We start from the raw sequence: 18,437 nt of genomic DNA, 5'->3' as shown, positions 1-18,437 counted from the left end.
ACTGTTTCATACTATTTTGCCTTCTTTCTGCCCGCAGGTTGGTATACTCCACCCAAAGAAGACGGCTAGCCATGCCGGAGGTTGCGTTTTGAGGACCAATAAAGCTGCACCAGTTGGGAAAACTCCATTTTATCGATAGCTGCCTCTTTTTCCCTCTCCCACCCCAACCCCTCCCCGTCCCACCTCCCCTCTCCCCTACCCCACCCCCCCCCCCCTCCGAGAGAGAGAGACAGAGAGGCGAATGGGCTTCAGCCGGACCCTTGGATCATTTACTTATTATAAAATAAAAACCTGTATATACAAGTATACATCTGCACACTCGTGGACAAATACTGCAAACCCTTTCTCTCGCCAGGCCCTGTATTGGGTCTTCTGCAGACTCTTTAATCCACTTCATGTAAACTGGATTTCGAATAGATTCTGCATCTAGTTATTGTTTATTTTGTTTTTCTGCCCTTACTCCCCCTCCACCTCACTCTAACTAGGTATCAATGTGGACAGTTAATTTATTTTTTTCTCTCTTCACACGCACCTTTTTTCTCCCCTTTTTTTTGTTTAAAAAAAAAATGTATGCTGGTTTTTGTGAAGATGTGTATCTTTCTGAACAGATAATTACAGTTTATTAATGACTGCAGCTTCTCTGTTTCCTGCCTGGTGTCTCAAGGTCGCGCATAAGGTAGGGCGGTGAGCGCGAGCCAGGGAGGGTGTTGTCTGATTGACTGGAGGGAGGGGGATATCTTTGTTAGTGTTTCCCCATATCTTGTGGAGGAAATGTACCTACCAAATAGGGGCAGGGGTTGGGTTCAGTTCAGTGCTGGGGTCTTTCTCCACAGGTTCGAGCTTGACAATACGGAGGCTGATCAACACGTACTCTGGTTTCAAATTTCAAATCCACCTTTATTGTGTATTCTCAGCCCTGGGGTTTGTTCCCTCGTCAGCTCCGCCTTCAGTCCTCATCGGCGATGGAAAATGTCAAGATGTGCGGCTTTTATATATAAAAAAAAAAACACACATATACACACGGTCTGATTCAACAGAAGGTTACAGACACACAGCTCCTGGGGGGAGCAATTCCCAGCCTCCTCCCCCAACCTCCCAGTATTCCCACCCTCGACCTTGGGTATTCCTCCCTCTCCCATTCCTGCTCTTGCGGCCCACCCTCCATATTCTCCCGCACCCAGCAAAGGGCTGCTCCAGCAAGACACTGTCTCGTTTCCCTCCCCTTCAATCACCACCCACCGTTCCCGACGTACAGCATCTCCCTTGCGTTAGGACCTGTGGGTTATTTTTCTATCCCCCCCTCCCTCCAATGCGTTGTAGTGGAGGTCGGGCGGGTCAAGGACAAGTGGGCTCTGGCTAACAGGGGACACCCCTGTGTTTTTTTTTTTTTTATAAAACGGCCCACCCCATTGGACGTCGTGACCTCAAAGAGCGATCCTCCCCGGCACGGGATTGGACGGGATCCTGTCTGCCGTCCAATCACCTGCCTGCACGCGTGGACAAGCTCTCCAGAGGGGAGGCGACCATCCCAGCGAGAGTCAGGTGTCTACCCCCCCACCCCCCCCCCCCGTCCCACCCCCCCCCGTCCCACCCCCCCCCGTCCCACCCCACCGTGTTTGTCGCTTCATTTCCCGCCACGCATTTTTACCTCTGCCTCGTGGAAGCCGACAATGCTTCCCTTCAGAATGGTGCCATCCATCTTGCGATTGCCCATGACTCCTGGTTAGAGAGGAACAAGAACAGGTTTTAATGCTGATAATTCTCCAGTACCATATTTTCATTCAGCCACCTTTTTAAAAACAAAAAAAAGAGTCCTTGCATTTATAGGTCTCGCTATCCCTCCCTCTCTGGTGCCTGGCCCGAGAGACCATTCTCCGTCAGGTGAGCGTACACCGATTACATTACAATATATTGATCCCAAATATGAATCGATTAGGCCAGAGGAAACAACCTCTCAGCACCTTTAGAACGTTATATCTTTCAATGAGATCACCTTTCCTCCTAAACTCCAGAGAATATCGGCCCAGTCTACTCAATCTCTCCTCATAGGACAATCCCCCCCATCCCAGGAATCAGTCTGGTGAACCTTCGTTGTACTCCCTCTTTGGCAAGTGTATCCTTTCTTAGATAAGGAGACCCAAACTGTGCACAATACTCCAGCTGTGGTCTCACCAGGGCCCAATATAATTGCATAGCAAAGCAGGTCTCCAGTCGTCCTGGTTAACCCTTGCCACTGGACCAAGACCTAGCTCTGTCAAGCCCCGTGTGGTGGCTGGTGTGCAACGGTCACCCCACGTTAAAACAATCCACCCACAGGCATCTTCCACCCCCTCAATTGGAGTTCAGGACTGGAACATCGGGTCCTTCATTAAAACATCTGCGAACTCATGTGGAAGCAAGTCATCCTCGTTCGATATAATTGTAGCAAGACTTCCTTACACTCATACTCCCTTGCGCTGAAGGCCAACGTCCCATTTGCCTTCCTAATTGGTCAAATACTTGGATCCACTGATAAGACGTTTCCAAACAAGGCACAAAAGCACTGGAAGAAATGTGGGTTTAACCAGGTGTGTCCCTTTAAGGAAACTAATCCAGTGCTTGCTGCATTACACTTCTCTGTGCCTGAAATGGGCAGATTGGGAGGTCAGTTGAAAGGCTGTATGCTATTGCTCGGGAAAGGGTAGCTGTAGATTGGCAGATGCTTGTAAATCTGGCCTTTACGTTTGGGGGCCACACCAGATCATGCTTTTTAAAAAAAAAAAGTGCTGTTGGCTGACGGATTAATATTGGCCCGGGGAGAGCTCCCCTGCATTTCTTCTAATAGTGGCCCTGGGATCTTTTACACCCACCTGAGAATGCAGACATGGGCCTTGGTTCAATGTCTCATCCGAAAGACAGCATCTCCCATGGCGCGCGGCACTCCCTCGGTACGGCGCGCGCTCCCTCGGTACGGCGCTCCCTCCCTCCCTCCCTCGGTACCGCCCCTCCCTCCCTCGGTACGGCTCCTCCCTCGGTACCGCCCCTCCCTCCCTCGGTACCGCCCCTCCCTCCCTCGGTACGGCGCTCCCTCCCTCCCTCCCTCCCTCGGTACGGCGCTCCCTCCCTCCCTCCCTCGGTACCGCCCCTCCCTCGGTACGGCGCTCCCTCCCTCCCTCGGTACGGCGCTCCCTCCCTCCCTCGGCACCGCCCCTCAGACTTGCCTTGCTCCAGGACGAAGGGTTGGACCAGAGGCGGGACGGCCCAGAACTCGTCGTTGTCCAGAGATTTCACCGACGTTACCGGGACGCAGGCCGAGCTCCCGGAATCCACGTAGAACAGAATGAGACGGCTCTGCACCACATCAATGATCCAGCATCTTCAAAATCAAAAAAGAGGGGCAAGGTAGGATTTAAGATGGAATCCTTAGATCAGAACACAAGGAGGGAGGGCCAGCAGCGAGTAATCTGTTGTGGTGATAATGGTCAAATGTTGCTGTGGGTGTAGGGGCAGGGATAGCCAGTTGTGCCGTATCTAACCCCCCCCCCCCCCGCAACAGTCCACCTTACTCAGGCCTCAAACCTTACCCTGTTTTTGCACACCCCCCACAAAGCGGCTCCTAAATCGATATTGACGATTGCTGCCATCCTCTTGCAGTCGGCTGACAACAACAACTCATTGATACAGCGCCTTCAACGTACTGAAACATGCCAAGACGCTTCACGGGATCGTACATCAGACCCGAAAAATTGACAGCGAGCCACGGGAGGAGATATCAGGGCTGATGACCAAAAGCTGGGGCAAAGAGGTCGGTTTTAAGGAGAGTCTTAAAAGGAGGAGAGGGGCGGAGAGGTTTAGAGAGAGAGAATTCCAGAGTGTAGGACCCAGGCAGCTGAAGGTACAGACGCCGATGGTGGAGCGATTGAAATCGGGGGATGCTTAAGGGGTTTTAGGGAGGGAGTTCCAGAGCTTGGGGCCCAGGTGGCTGAAGGCATAGCCGCCGATGGTTGAGCGATTGAAGTCGGCACACACACACACACACACTTTCGAGCAGGGGGCTCACCAGAAAGTGATTTATCTTTTTATTCTGCACCTCGCCTTTAAAAGGACGAGGCCAGTTAATGCCGTACGCCACCATCCAGCCGAGAAGAGCCCACTCAGTACAGACCTGGGCTTGATACCCAGGCCCTGCCCGGATCTGGATTTTGACAAGAAAAATGTCGCTGTACTGAATGTGCAATCTGCTTGCAGTACTCACTCCGGGCAGCTGGTGGTACTGTGCACAACACAACACAGACACTGGCACCAATGCGACGGGAAGTACGTCTAACCAGTGTCGCTGGGAGGGCCAACAAAGCTGGAACTCACTCCAGGAGTTCAGGTGGCCCGAGAGCAGGTCCCAGCCTGGCACTCTGATCTCTGCCAGCTCAGCACTGGACCCGTGACCAGTACACTCCACACTATATGGGTGCTGGAGACAGTTTCAGTTCCCGACACCCCTGTCCATTAAAAGACAGGAACAGCATTTCTTTACAGACAGAGTGCCTTTCACCCGCTTAGGACGTCCCAAAGCGCTTTACAGCCAATGAAGTACTTTTGTTTTAAAAGTGTGGTCAGTGTTGTAATGCGGGAAGTCAAGTGCGCACAGCAAGCTCCCAAAAACCCATCATCATCATAGGCAGTCCCTCAGAAATCGAGCAAGACTTGCTTCCGCTCCTGAAGTGAGTCCTTTGGTGGCTGAACAGTCCAATACGAGAGCCACAGTCCTTGTCACAGGTGGGCCAGACAGTAGTTGAGGGAAGGGGAGGGTGGGACTGGTTTGCCGCACGCTCCTTCCGCTGCCTGCGCTTGGTTTCTGCACGCTCTCGGCGACGAGACTCGAGGTGCTCAGTGCCCTCCCGGATGCACTTCCTCCACTTAGGGCGGACTGGTCTTTGGGCCCAGGGACTCCCAGGTGTCGGTGGGGATGTTGCACTTTATCAGGGAGGCTTTGAGGGTGTCCCTGTAACGTTTCCTCTGCCCACCTTTGGCTCGTTTACAGCGATGTGATAAAGTGCAACATCCCCACCGACACCTGGGAGTCCCTGGGCCAAAGACCAGTCCGCCCTAAGTGGAGGAAGTGCATCCGGGAGGGCGCTGAGCACCTCGAGTCTCGTCGCCGAGAGCATGCAGTAACCAAGCGCAGGCAGCGGAAGGAGCGTGCGGCAAACCTGTCCCACCCTCCCCTTCCCTCAACCACTGTCTGTCCCACCTGTGACCGGGACTGTGGTTCTGTATTGGACTGTTCAACCACCTAAGGACTCAGTTTAAGAGTGGAAGCAAGTCTTCCTCGATTCCGAGAGACTACCTATGATGAATGCCGAACACAATCTGTTTCAGTGATGTTGGTTGAGGGATAAATATTGGCCCCAGGACACCAGGGAGAACTCCCCCTGCTCTTCTTCCAATAGTGGCCCCGGGATCTTTTACATCCACCCGAGAGGGATGAGGCCCCGGTTTAGCCTTTAATGGGTAGGTACTCAAAGTGGCAGGATGTGACTAGTGGTGTCCTGCAGGGATGTGTGTTGGGCTCATTACAACAGTGACTACATTTCAAAAGCACTCTTGGCTGTAAAGTGCTTGGAGACATCCGGTGGTCATGAAAGGCGCTACAGAAATGCAATTCTTTCTTTCAACTATTCACCGTATATATTAACGACTTGGATGATGGCATAGAAAGATATATAACCAAATTTGCTGATGAGACAAAGATAGGCGACACTGTTAGCAGGGTAGACTGAAGCTTCGAATTACACAGGGATATCGACAGATTAAGTGAATGGGTAAAACTGTGGCAAACGTGAGACCATCCACTTTGGACCTAAAAAGGATAGAACGGGATAGCGAGGGGATTAGAGTATAGGAGCTGGGAGGTCTTACTGCAGTTGTACAGGGCCTTGGTGAGGCCTCACCTGGAATATTGTGTTCAGTTTTGGTCTCCTAATCTGAGGAAGGACATTTTGGCTATTGAGGGAGTGCAGCGAAGGTTCACCACTCTTTTGGTTGGAAACAAAATTAACCAGTTAAATCAAGTGCCCCTTGATCTGGGGGACACTCCAAACACTTATCAAGGCCCTTTTTTGTGGGGTTTTCTGGGCACTAAAACCATAAATTATACAAGTGCCCCCTATAAAAGGGGAGGGGGACACTAAAACGCGGCAATAAAACAAATTAAACTTTAAAACATGGAAAATCAAATTAAAATTCTGTTGCCGGGGGTGATGGTGCACTCCAGTCCCTCCGGCGCCCACCTCTCGCGGAAGGCCGCGAGCGTACCGGTGGACGCCGCGTGCTCCATCTCCAGGGACACCTTGCCTCGGATATAACTGCGGAAGAGAGGCAGGCAGGCGAAGGTTCACCAGACTGATTCCCGGGATGGCAGGACTGACATATGAAGAGAGACTGGATCGCCTGGGCTTATATTCACTGGAATTTAGAAGAATGAGAGGGGATCTCATAGAAACATATAAAATGCTGACGGGACTGGACAGGTTAGATGCAGGAAGAATGTTCCCAATGTTGGGGAAGTCCAGAACCAGGGCTCACAGTCTGAGGATAAGGGGTAAGCCATTTAGGACCGAGATGAGGAGAAACTTCTTCACTCAGAGAATTGTGAACCTGTGGAACTCTCTACCACAGAAAGTTGTTGAGACCAGTTCGTTAGATATATTCAAAAGGGAGTTAGATGTGGCCCTTACAGCTAAAGAGATCAAGGGATATGGAGAGAAAGCAGGAATGGGGTAGAGGTGAATGATCAGCCATGATCATATTGAATGGTGGTGCAGGCTCGAAGGGCCAAATGGCCTGCTCCTGCACCTATTTTCTATGTTTCTATGTTCTCAATGGTGGAAAGCTAAAAACAGTGGAGGTCCAAAGAGGCTTGGGGCGGGGCCATGTACATAGTTCATTAAAATGTCATGAACAGGTACAGAAAGTAATCAAAAAGGCCAATGGAACGCTGGCCTTTATATCTAGAGGACTAGAATACAAGGGGGTAGAAGTTATGCTGCAGCTGTACAAACCCTGGTTAGACCACACCTGGAGCACTGAGCAGTTCTGGGCATCACACCATCACCATCTCAGGGGGCAATGCGGGAAGGCCAATAAATGTCTGCCCTCTCGGGTGGATGTAAAAGATCCCGGGGCCACTATTGGAAGAAGAGCAGGGGGAGTTCTCCCCGGTGTCCTGGGGCCAATATTTATCCCTCGACCAACATCACTAAAACAGATGATCCGGGTCATTATCACATCGCTGTGTGTGGGAGCTTGCTGTGCGCAAATTGAGCTGCTGCGGTTCCTAAATTACAGCAGTGACCGCGCTCCAAAACTCATCATCGTAGGCAGTCCCTCGGAAGCGAGGAAGACTTGCTTCCACTCTTAAAGTGAGTCATTAGGTGGCTGAACAGTCCAATACGGGAGCCACAGTCCCCGTCACAGGTGGGACAGATAGCGGTTGAGGGTAAAGGAGAGTGCTTCATTGGCTGTAAAACGCTTTGGGACGTCCGGTGGTCGTGAAAGGCGCTATATAAATGCAAGTGTGCTGTATCATTCGACGATCGGGTGTTGAAGGAGTGAGGTCCCCATCGGTGTGGTTCCAGCACCAACCCGGGGGGGGCGTGAACCCCACCCAGCCCTCCCCACCCTCCCCCTCGCAACCAGGGAGCTCACCGACCTGTTCCATTCTCCGTCCTCTCCCGGGAACTCGGCCATGCAGCGCTGACCTCGCTGCATCTCGTCTTTCTTGAGGAACGGCTGCTCCTTAGTAACCACGGACAGCGCGTTGAACAGCTGGCACATCTTGACGTAGGTCTCCTGTCGGAAAATAAATCGTTCTGGTTAAATCTCAAAACCCCAGGCGGCTGGACATTTGCCTCTTCCTTCTCCCCCGACTGCGCGCCCCCCCCCCCCCGCACTTCCTCATCAGGCAAAGAACGTGAATTTATATAGCCCCTTTCACCACCCCAGGATATCCCAAAGCCCTTCACAGCCAATGAAGTGTTTCTCGAGTTTAGTCCATTGTTGGGACATCAGGCTCGCCACCTTCTCGATGGGCAATGAACGCCGGCCTTGCCAGCGATGTGAACAAATTTATTTTTAAGGTCGCTGGGCCCCCTTACCGGAGTCAGGTTCATGGCCCAAAAGAATGGTGCGTGAGGGAACGTATCCATGACCATCAGTCCGACCTCCCCTTGCACCTTCCTGCTCTCACCGATCCACCCGATGTCCTTGAAACAACTGGTCAGCATCTGAACCAACATCAAGCTCCTGGAGAGAACAAACCTCGAGAATTACAGCGACATAAGAGATGGTTGGATGGGCACTTAAAGTGCCGTAACCTGCAGGGTTACGGACCTAGAGCTGGTAATTGGGGTTAGACTGGATGACCTTTTGTTGGCCGACACAATATTAATGGTAAGTACTGCAGGGAATCGAAAACGGCCAGGGTGATCTCCTGGACTAGTGTCGATCGCCTGGATGGGTCGGAGGAATTTTCCCAGATTTTTTTCTCCCTAAATTGGCCTGGGTTTTTAATCTGGTTTTTGCCTCTCCCAGGAGATCACCTGGCTCCGAGTTGGGGTGGAGTGTAGAATGTTTCAATGTTTCTGTCGCAGTTGTGTGAAGCGGACTGGTTGGGCTGGGTGCTCTTTACCGTTCCGTCATTGTTCATTGGTTTATATGTAACCTTCAGGGCTGCTGACCGAGGGCCGTGGGGCTCTTTGTCGGCCGGCGCGGACACAATGGGCCAAAATGGTCTCCTGCGCTGTAAACCTCTATGAATGTACAGCACGGACACAGGCCATTAGGCCCATTGGGTCCGTGCCGGGGTTTATGCTCCACACCAGCCCCCTCCCACCCCTCTCCATCTCACCCCATCACCATAACCCTCGTCCTTTCTCCCCCATATACTTGTCCAGCCTCCCCTTAAATACATCGATACTATTCGCCTCAACCCCTCCCTGTAGCAGCGAGTTGCACATTCTCACCCCTCTCTGGGTAAAAATTCTGGAATCATTGAACAGCAGAGCACAGAAGACCATTCGGCCCATCAAATCTGCGCAAACAAGTTAGTCCCACTCCCCCAATCTTTCCCCATACCACTGAAAAATAATCCTCCTTCAAGTATTTATCCAACTCCCTTATGAAGGCTGCTTTTGAATCTGTATCCAATGCCCTATCAGGTGCTTTATCCTCAAGGCGCCTCTGGTTGTTTTGACAATCTGTGTCCCTCTGGTTACCGACCCTCCTGTCCCTGGGAACCGTTTCTCTTTATTTATTCAATCTGAACATGATTCTGGAACACCTCTATCAAAGATCCTCTTGGCCTTCTCTGCTCCAAGGAGAACAACCCCAGCTTCTCTAACCTATCCACTATTCCAATATTTCTGTTGGATTTATTGGTGACTATCTGATATTTCAGGCCTTATATTTAGACTCCCCACAAGTGGAAATACCTACTCTACATCCACCCTATCGAACCCCTTCATAATGTTATAGACCTCTGTTCGGTCACTCCTCAGCCTCCTCTTTCAGTTTCTGCAATCACAGTGTCACCCGTGGCTCAGTAGGCAGCACCCTCACCTCTGAGTCAGAAGGTCGTGGGTTCGAGTCCCACTCCAGGGACTTGGAACACTAAAATCTAGGTTGACGCACCCAGTGCAGTACTGAGGAAGAGCCGCACTGCGCTGTCGGAGGGGCGGTACTGAGGGAGCGCCGCGCTGTCGGAGGAGCGGTACTGAGGGAGCGCCGCGCTGTCGGAGGGGCGGTACTGAGGGAGCGCCGCGCTGTCGGAGGGGCGGTACTGAGGGAGCGCCGCGCTGTCGGGGGGGCGGTACTGAGGGAGCGCCGTACTGTCGGGGGGGCGGTACTGAGGGAGTGCCGTACTGTCGGGGGGGCGGTACTGAGGGAGCGCCGCGCTGTCGGGGGGGCGGTACTGAGGGAGCGCCGCACTGTCGGAGGGGCGGTACTGAGGGAGCGCCGCACTGTCGGAGGGGCGGTAGTGAGGGAGCGCCGCGCTGTCGGAGGGGCGGTAGTGAGGGAGCGCCGTACTGTCGGGGGGGCGGTACTGAGGGAGCGCCGCACTGTCGGAGGGGCGGTACTGAGGGAGCGCCGTACTGTCGGGGGGGCAGTACTGAGGGAGTGCCGCACTGTCGGAGGGGCGGTACTGAGGGAGCGCCGTACTGTCGGGGGGGCGGTACTGAGGGAGCACCGCACTGTCGGAGGGGCAGTACTGAGGGAGTGCCGCACTGTCGGAGGGGCGGTACTGAGGGAGCGCCGTACTGTCGGGGGGGCGGTACTGAGGGAGCACCGCACTGTCGGGGGGGCGGTACTGAGGGAGCGCCGCGCTGTCGGGGGGGCAGTACTGAGGGAGCGCCGCGCTGTCGGGGGGGACATCTTTCAGATGAGACGTAAAAGATCCCATAGCTACTATTTCAAACAGCAAGGGAGTTCTCCCCGTTGTCCTGGGGCCAATATTTGGTTATGTTGATTGAGGGATTTATGTTGATTGAGGGATAAATATTGACACCAGGGATAACTCCCCTGCTCTTCTTTGAAATAGTGCCATGGGATCTTTTGCATCTACCCAAGAGGGCAGTAGGGCCTCAGTTTAACGGCCCCTCCGACAGTGCGGTGCTCCCTCAGTCCTGCCTAGATTTTTGTGAAGTCCCTGGAGTGGGACTCGAACCCACAACCTTCTGACTCCGAAGCCAGAGTGCTGCCCACTGAGCCACAGATCAAACCCTGGACCTACTGGCCTGCGTGGCTCCGTTGGACAAGTGTTGGGAGTAACCGCCGTTGACCCAGTCCCTGGTATTTTTAACCGCCCTGTCACAGCAGGGGGAAACAAATGGTCGCCCATATACCTCATCTCCAGAGGGACTGCGTAGCTCGCCTGGCCTCCATCTTTGACTGGCTGAGAGATGGACAAGGTTTCTGAGGGAGAGGAAGAGAAGGAGGGAAGTAACAGTCCACAAAGAGAGAGGGAAGCAATCCAGCTTGCACAATCCGCCCCGTTCCTTTCCCCATCCCCATGCATGTTTAATGGAGATGAGCCAGCATTCCTGTGCCCAATAGTACGGTGGTTGGTCCATGCAGCGATGGAACTCTGGGCCAGTGTGTGTGTGTGAGATGGCCTCAATGGTTCAATAGCACACTCACTAACTCACTTTTAACATTCTCGTCCTCGTGTTCAAATCCCTCCGTGGCCTCCTTGCCACCCCCCCAATCTCTCTAAACTCCTCCAGCCCCTACACCCTTCCCTATGTAACCTCCTCCAGCCCCTACACCCTTCCCTATCTCTGTAACCTCCTCCAGCCCCTACACCCTTCCCTATGTAACCTCCTCCAGCCCCTACACCCCTCCCTATCTCTGTAACCTCCTCCAGCCCCTACACCCCTCCCTATCTCTGTAACCTCCTCCAGCCCCTACACCCCTCCCTATGTAACCTCCTCCAGCCCCTACACCCCTCCCTATCTCTGTAACCTCCTCCAGCCCCTACACCCCTCCCTATCTCTGTAACCTCCTCCAGCCCCTACACCCCTCCCTATGTAACCTCCTCCAGCCCCTACACCCCTCCCTATCTCTGTAACCTCCTCCAGCCCCTACACCCCTCCCTATCTCTGTAACCTCCTCCAGCCCCTACACCCCTCCCTCTCTCTGTAACCTCCTCCAGCCCCTACACCCCTCCCTATCTCTGTAACCTCCTCCAGCCCCTACACCCTTCCCTATCTCTGTAACCTCCTCCAGCCCCTACACCCCTCCCTATCTCTGTAACCTCCTCCAGCCCCTACACCCCTCCCTATCTCTGCAACCTCCTCCAGCCCCTACACCCCTCCCTATATCTGTAACCTCCTCCAGCCCCTACACCCCTCCCTATCTCTGTAACCTCCTCCAGCCCCTACACCCCTCCCTATGTAACCTCCTCCAGCCCCTACACCCCTCCCTATCTCTAACCTCCTCCAGTCCACTTCCAGTTCTGCACTCCTCCAATTCTGGCCTATTGAGCCTCCCCCCACCCCCGATGTCCATCGCTCCACCATTGGCGGCCGTGCCTTCAGCTGTCCAGGTCCCAAAGCTCTGGAATTCCCTCCCTAAACCCCTCCGTGCCTCTCTTCTCCTTTAAGACCCACCTCTTGGACTAAGCTTTTTGTCACCTGTTCTAATATCATCTCCTCTGGCTCGGCGTCAATGTCTGTCTGATTTACGCTCCTGTGAAGCGCCTTGGGACATTTTACGCAGTTACAGGCATTGCATGGGGCCCGGCCCAGCAGGCTGTGCGGCCCCCCCCCCCCCCGGCCTGCGAGCACCATCGGAGCAGCGTGGCGGTGTACCACTCCAGGGAGCAGCACGTGCTGGAGCAGGAGAGCAACGGCAGCGAAAAGGGACGTCATCAAGGTCCAGGTCGGTGATTGGAGCGTGGGCAGGTACAGCAGGAGCGGCGAGGTCGGGGCGAGGGAGCAGCGGCGAGAGATTGTAGAAGGACGTGATCGGGGCCCAGGGGCAGCACGAGCCCAGCCCACACTGTGCGATATGTGCGCGCACCTGGTCCGTGCAGCAGAGCTGGTCTCCAGTCGTCCTGGTTAACCCTTGCCACTGGACCAAGGCCTAGCTCGGTCAAGCCCGTGTGGTGGCTGGTGTGCAACGGCCACCCCACGTTAAAACAATCCACCCACAGGCATCTTCCACCCTTCAGGATGGAGTTCGGGATCCGGAATATTAGGTCCTTCATTGAAATACCTGTGAACTTTGACGTGGAAGCAAGTCATCCTCGATTCGAGGGACTGCCTATGGTGATCAAATGCAAGGTGTGGTTGCTGTTACGTAGGTTCAAATGGGTGAAGTAGAGACTGACTGGCACCCAGCAAGTGTCAGTACCTTCAGATGGGCAGGGTGTCAGATAGCTGAAACCTTCAGTGGGCACAGCTGCTCAGGAGGGAGATACTGGCCTTGGAGGGGGCAGCAGCGCAGATTCACCAGCATACCGGGGCTAAAAGGGTTAAATTTATGAGGACACGCTGCATAAACTTGACTTGTGTTCTCTCGATTGAGGTGTTTAAAATGTTAAAAAGATTCGATGCGGACTTCAGTGACGGGGAGAGACTGGAGAAGCTGGGGTTGTTCTCCTTGGAGCAGAGAAGGTCGAGAGGAGATTTGATCGAGGTGTTCAAAATCACGAGGGGTGTGGACAGAGTAGAGAGAGAGAGAAACTGTTCCCATTGGGGGAAGGGTGGAGAACCAGAGGGCACGGATTTAAAGTGAATGACTTGAGGAAAAACTTTTAGGGTCGGGAACGCGCTGCCCGAGGGTGGTGGAGGCAGACACAATCGTGGCTTTCAAAAGGGAGTTGGATAAGTGTCTGAAGGAAAATATTTGCACGGTTACGGGGGAGTGGGACTATCTGAATTGGCACGGGCTCGACAGGCCGAATGGCCTCCTCATGTGCTGATTCTAGGGTAGAGTGAGAAACTATTTTCTCTGGTGAAGAAACAAAAATACAGGAGCGTGATCTTAAAATCCGAGCTAGGCTATTTAGGAGTGAAATCGGGAAACACTTTTTCCCCCCGAAGGCTAGTGGGAATCTGGAACCCTCTTCCCCCAAAAGGCTGTGGAGGCTGGGGGTCAGTTGGAGCTTTCAAAACAGAGATTGATAGATTTTTGTTGGGTAAGGGTTACGGAACCGAGGCGGGCTAATGGCGTTAAGGTACAGATCAGCCGTGATCTGATTGAATGGGGGGGAACAGGCTCGAGGGGCTGAATGGGCCTCCTCCTGTTCCTGTGTAACAGGCTCGAAGGGCTGAATGGGCCTCCTCCTGTTCCTGTGTAACAGGCTCGAGGGGCTGAATGGGCCTCCTCCTGTTCCTGTGTAACAGGCTCGAGGGGCTGAATGGGCCTCTCCTGTTCCTGTGTAACAGGCTCGAGGGGCTGAATGGGCCTCCTCCTGTTCCTGTGTAACAGGCTCGAGGGTCTGAATGGGCCTCCTCCTGTTCCTGTGTAACAGGCTCGAGGGGCTGAATGGGCCTCCTCCTGTTCCTGTGTAACAGGCTCGAGGGGCTGAATGGGCCGTCTCCTGTTCCTGTGTAACAGGCTCGAGGGGCTGAATGGGCCTCCTCCTGTTCCTGTGTAACAGGCTCGAGGGGCTGAATGGGCCTCCTCCTGTTCCTGTGTAACAGGCTCGAGGGGCTGAATGGGCCTCCTCCTGTTCCTGTGTAACAGGCTCGAGGGGCTGAATGGGCCTCCTCCTGTTCCTGTGTAACAGGCTCGAGGGGCTGAATGGGCCTCCTCCTGTTCCTGTGCAACAGGCTCGAGGGGCTGAATGGGCCTCCTCCTGTTCCTGTGTAACAGGCTCGAGGGGCTGAATGGGCCTCCTCCTGTTCCTGTGCAACAGGCTCGAGGAGCTGAATGGCCCTCCTCCTGTTAATGTAAATCAGTGTGTGGGGCAGGAGCTAAAAACCAGGTGAGGCACGGACTCATCCGGTTTGTATCTCAGAGAGTAGAGTCTGGAAATATAATTCCTTTTGACTCAGGCACCCGTGGCGGTAATGTGGGACTACCAGGCACTACAACAACAACAACAACAACTTGTGTTTATTGGAAAACTGCAAATGTAACGCCCCTATTTAAAAAAGGAGGCAGTCAAAAAGTGGGAAACTATAAACCAGTTAGTCGAACATCTGTGGTTGGGAAAATGTTGGAGTCTATTATTAAAGAAGCAGTAGTGGGACATTTGGAAAAGCAAAATTCGGTCAAGCAGAGTCAGTCTGGATATATATATGAAGGGGAAGTCATGTTTGACAAATTTGCTGGAATTCTTTGAGCAGGGTGGCTAAAGGGGAACCAGTGGATGTGGTGTATTTGGATTTCCAGAAGGCATTTGACAAGGTGCCACATAAAAGGTTACTGCACAAGATAAAAGTTCACGGGGTTGGGGGTAATATATTAGCATGGATAGAGGATTGGCTAACTAACAGAGAACAGAGAGTCGGGATAAATGGTTCATTCTCGGGTTGGCAACCAGTAACTAGTGGGGTGCCGCAGGGATCAGTGCTGGGACCCCAACTATTTACAATCTATATTAACGACTTGGAAGAAGGGACTGAGTGTAACGTAGCCAAGTTTGCTGATGATACAAAGGTGGGAGGAAAAGCAATGTGTGAGGAGGACACAAAAGATCTGCAAAAGGACAGACAGGTTAAGTGAGTGGGCAAAAAATTTGGCAGATGGAATATAAAGTTGGAAAGTGCGAGGTCATGCACTTTGGCAGAAAAAAAATCAAAGAGCAAGTTATTATTTAAATGGAGTAAGATTGCAAAGTGCCGCAGTACAGCGGGACCTGGGGGTACTTGTGCATGAAACACAAAAGGATAGTATGCAGGTACAGCAAGTGATCAGGAAGGCCAATGGAATCTTGGCCTTTATTGCAAAGGGGATGGAATATAAAAGCAGGGAAGTCTTGCTACAGTTATACAGGGTATTGGTGAGGCCACACCTGGAGTACTGCGTGCAGTTTTGGTTTCCATATTTACAAAAGGATATACTTGCTTTGGAGGCAGTTCAGAAAAGGTTCACTAGGTTGATTCCGGAGATGAGGGGGTTGACCTATGAGTTGGGCCTCTACTCATTGGAATTCAGAAGAATGAGAGGTGATCTTATCGAAATGTAGGAGAGGGTTTGACAAGATGGATGCAGATGGGGAAGACTAAAACTCATAATGTTAGTTTTAAATGGGCGGCCCCTTATCCTGAGAGGAGGAGGAATTTCTTCTGTCAGAGGGCTGTAAATCTGTGGAATTCGCTGCCTCAGAGAGCAGTGGAAGCTGGGACATTGAATAAATTTAAGATCAAGAGAGACAGTTTCGTAAACGATAAAGGGTTATGGGGAGCAAGCCGGGAAGTGGAGCTGAGTCCATGATTGGATCAGCCATGATCGTATTAAATGGCGGAGCAGGCTCGAGGGGCCGTATGGCCAACTCCTGCTCCTATTTCTTATGTTTTATATAGCGCCTTTAACGTAGTGAAATGTCCCAAGGCGCTTCACAGGAGTATTATCAGATTAAAAATTTGACACCAAGCCTCATAAGGAGAAATTAGGGCAGGTGACCAAAAGCTGGGTCAAAGAGGTCGGTTTTAAGGAGCGCCTTAAAGGAGGAAAGAGGGGAGAGAGAGGCGGAGAGGTTTAGGGAGGGAGTTCCAGAGCTTGGGGCCCAGGCAACGGAAGGCACGGCTGCCGATGGTTGAACGATTATAATCAGGGATGCTCAAGAGGCAAGAATTAGAGGCGTGCAGACATCTCGAGAGGTTGTGGGGCTGGATGAGAGTACAGAGATAGGGAGGGGCGAGGCCGTGGAGGGATTTGAAAACAAGGATGACAATTTTAAAATCGAGGCGTTGCCAATGTTGGTCAGCGAGCACAGGGCTGATGGGTGAGCGGGACAAGGGGTAGCCGAGTTTTTCATTACCTCACCTCTAGTTTATGTAGGATAGAATGTGGGAGGCCAGCCTGGAATGCGCTGGAGCAGTCAAGTCTGGAGGTAACAAAGGCACGGATGAGGGTTTCAGCAGCGGATGAGCTGAGGCAGGGGCGGAGACGGGCGATGTTACGGAGGTGGAAATAGGTGGTCTTAGTTATGCTGCAGTTGTGGGCTCGGAAGCCAATTACAGGGTCAAGTATGATGCCGAAGTTACGAACATGTGGTTCAGCCTCAGACAGGAGTTGGGGAGCGGGGTGGAGTCAGTGGCTGGGGAACGGAGTTTGTGGCGGGGACCGAAAACAATGGCTTCAGTCTTCCCAATATTCAATTGGAGAAGATTTTTGCTCATCCAGAACTGGATGTGGGACAAGCAGTCTGACAATTTAGAGACCGAGGAGGGGGTCGAGAGAAGTGGGGGTGAGGCAGAGCTGGGTGTCGTCAGCGTACAAGTGGGAACTGGCTACAAGGCAGAAATATTAATCATGGGACACCCAGCAGTGATGGCTCAGCCATCGGTCAATGGCAGGGTTCATGTGGTTTACATGTCAAAACTCATTTACTGTCTGATTCTCACTCCCACAATAGGGATATAGGGAATTAGAGGGAATCTGGGTACGAGCATCAAAGGCGGGTGAATGCAGTTGAGACAAGTTGAGATTATTCATGGTCTAATTGAATGGCGGTGCGGGTTCGAGGGGCCGAATGGCGGTCTCCTGTTCCCAAGTTCCCCCCTGTGTAAATGGAGCCCGCAAAAGGGAGCGGGAAGGAGTCACAGAAAGTACTTACTACTCCCTCCGCCAGAGTCTTTGTCAACCTTCTCCAGAGCCTGTGAAAAACAAGAGAGGGGGTACAGTATTCGTGTTATATATGTAAACCTGTAAATACCTTGTTTAACCACCAGAGGGCTCATCCCCTGGAGTCCCAAGGGATCCCACAATCCCTTGGGAGCACCTGTACTAAAGGAGGCCTCATAGGCTGGAGAGGCACGCTGGAGACCTGTAATAAAAGACTACGGTCACACTTTACTTTGAGCTCACAGTATCTGGTCAGACTCTTTATTCATACATAACGAGGACATTCTGTAAGGTGACATTGGCGATTGAAGCACAGGTCAGAAGAACGGTTTGTCCACCACAGGTGCCGGCCAACCACACTCCCGTTACTTCAGCCGCTCCTCGTAGGTCAGTATGTTGTCTCATCGCAGGTTCATCATCGCCAAGCCCAAACCCCTCCCTACCGACACACTCTTTCCAGCAGGAGCATGGAGCCTGGCTGATTTTCTCTCTTCCCCCTTGGCCCATTCCGGCCCATCGTGTCCGCGCCGGCCGACAAAGAGCCACCCGGCCTAATCCCACTTTCCAGCTCTCGGTCCGTAGCCCTGTAGGTTACGGCACTTCAGGTGCACATCCAGGTACTCTTTAAATGTGGTGAGGGTTTCTGCCTCTACCACCCTTTCAGGCCGTGAGTTCCGCCCCAGACCCCCACCACCCTCTGGGTGAAGAAATTTCCCCTCAAATCCTCTAAACCTCCCCCCAATTACTTTAAATCTATGCCCCCTGGTTACTGACCTCTCTGCTAAGAGAAATAGGTCCATCCTATCCACTCTATCCAGGCCCCTCATAATTTTACACACCTCAATAAGGTCTCTCCTCAGCCTCCTCTCAAAGAAAACAACCCCAGCCTATCCAATCTTTCCTCATCGCTAAAATTCTCCAGTCCAGGCAACATCCTGGTAAATCTCCTCTGTACCCTCTCTAGTGCAACATCCTGGTAAATCTCCTCTGTACCCTCTCTAGTGCAACATCCTGGTAAATCTCCTCTGTACCCTCTCTAGTGCAACATCCTGGTAAATCTCCTCTGTACCCACTCTAGTGCAACATCCTGGTAAATCTCCTCTGTACCCTCTCCAGTGCAACATCCTGGTAAATTTCCTCTGTACCCTCTCTAGTGCAACATC

General features: G+C 52.6%; 2 protein-coding genes across 3 annotated transcripts in view; one reads left to right on the top strand and one right to left on the bottom strand.

Moving 5' to 3' along the window:
- The window catches only part of LOC139240154 (ubiquitin-conjugating enzyme E2 Q1), a 53,577-nt gene extending 52,943 nt beyond the window's left edge, over positions 1–634 (top strand). For both annotated transcript variants that reach the window (XM_070868540.1, XM_070868541.1), the window contains exon 13: positions 38–634. In XM_070868540.1, coding sequence (XP_070724641.1) covers positions 38–69 — 32 coding nt within the window. In that variant the 3' untranslated portion in view covers positions 70–634. The remainder of the gene's footprint in view (positions 1–37) is intronic.
- Positions 635–876: 242 nt separating this feature from the next.
- Positions 877–18,437, bottom strand: part of LOC139240155 (tudor domain-containing protein 10-like) — a 61,408-nt gene continuing 43,847 nt past the window's right edge. The window contains exons 7-13 of the mRNA XM_070868542.1: positions 17,267–17,306; positions 10,878–10,947; positions 8,133–8,280; positions 7,688–7,827; positions 3,201–3,355; positions 1,649–1,719; positions 877–985 (exon numbers count right to left, since the gene is read on the bottom strand). Of these exons, the coding sequence (XP_070724643.1) occupies positions 947–985; positions 1,649–1,719; positions 3,201–3,355; positions 7,688–7,827; positions 8,133–8,280; positions 10,878–10,947; positions 17,267–17,306 (663 nt within the window). The 3' untranslated portion in view covers positions 877–946. The remainder of the gene's footprint in view (positions 986–1,648; positions 1,720–3,200; positions 3,356–7,687; positions 7,828–8,132; positions 8,281–10,877; positions 10,948–17,266; positions 17,307–18,437) is intronic.

Source organism: Pristiophorus japonicus, chromosome 30, assembly GCF_044704955.1.
Source record: "Pristiophorus japonicus isolate sPriJap1 chromosome 30, sPriJap1.hap1, whole genome shotgun sequence".
Classification (NCBI taxonomy): Eukaryota; Metazoa; Chordata; class Chondrichthyes; family Pristiophoridae; genus Pristiophorus; species Pristiophorus japonicus.
Note: the sequence above shows the minus strand (reverse complement) of the source record. Positions and strands in the feature narration are given on the sequence as shown.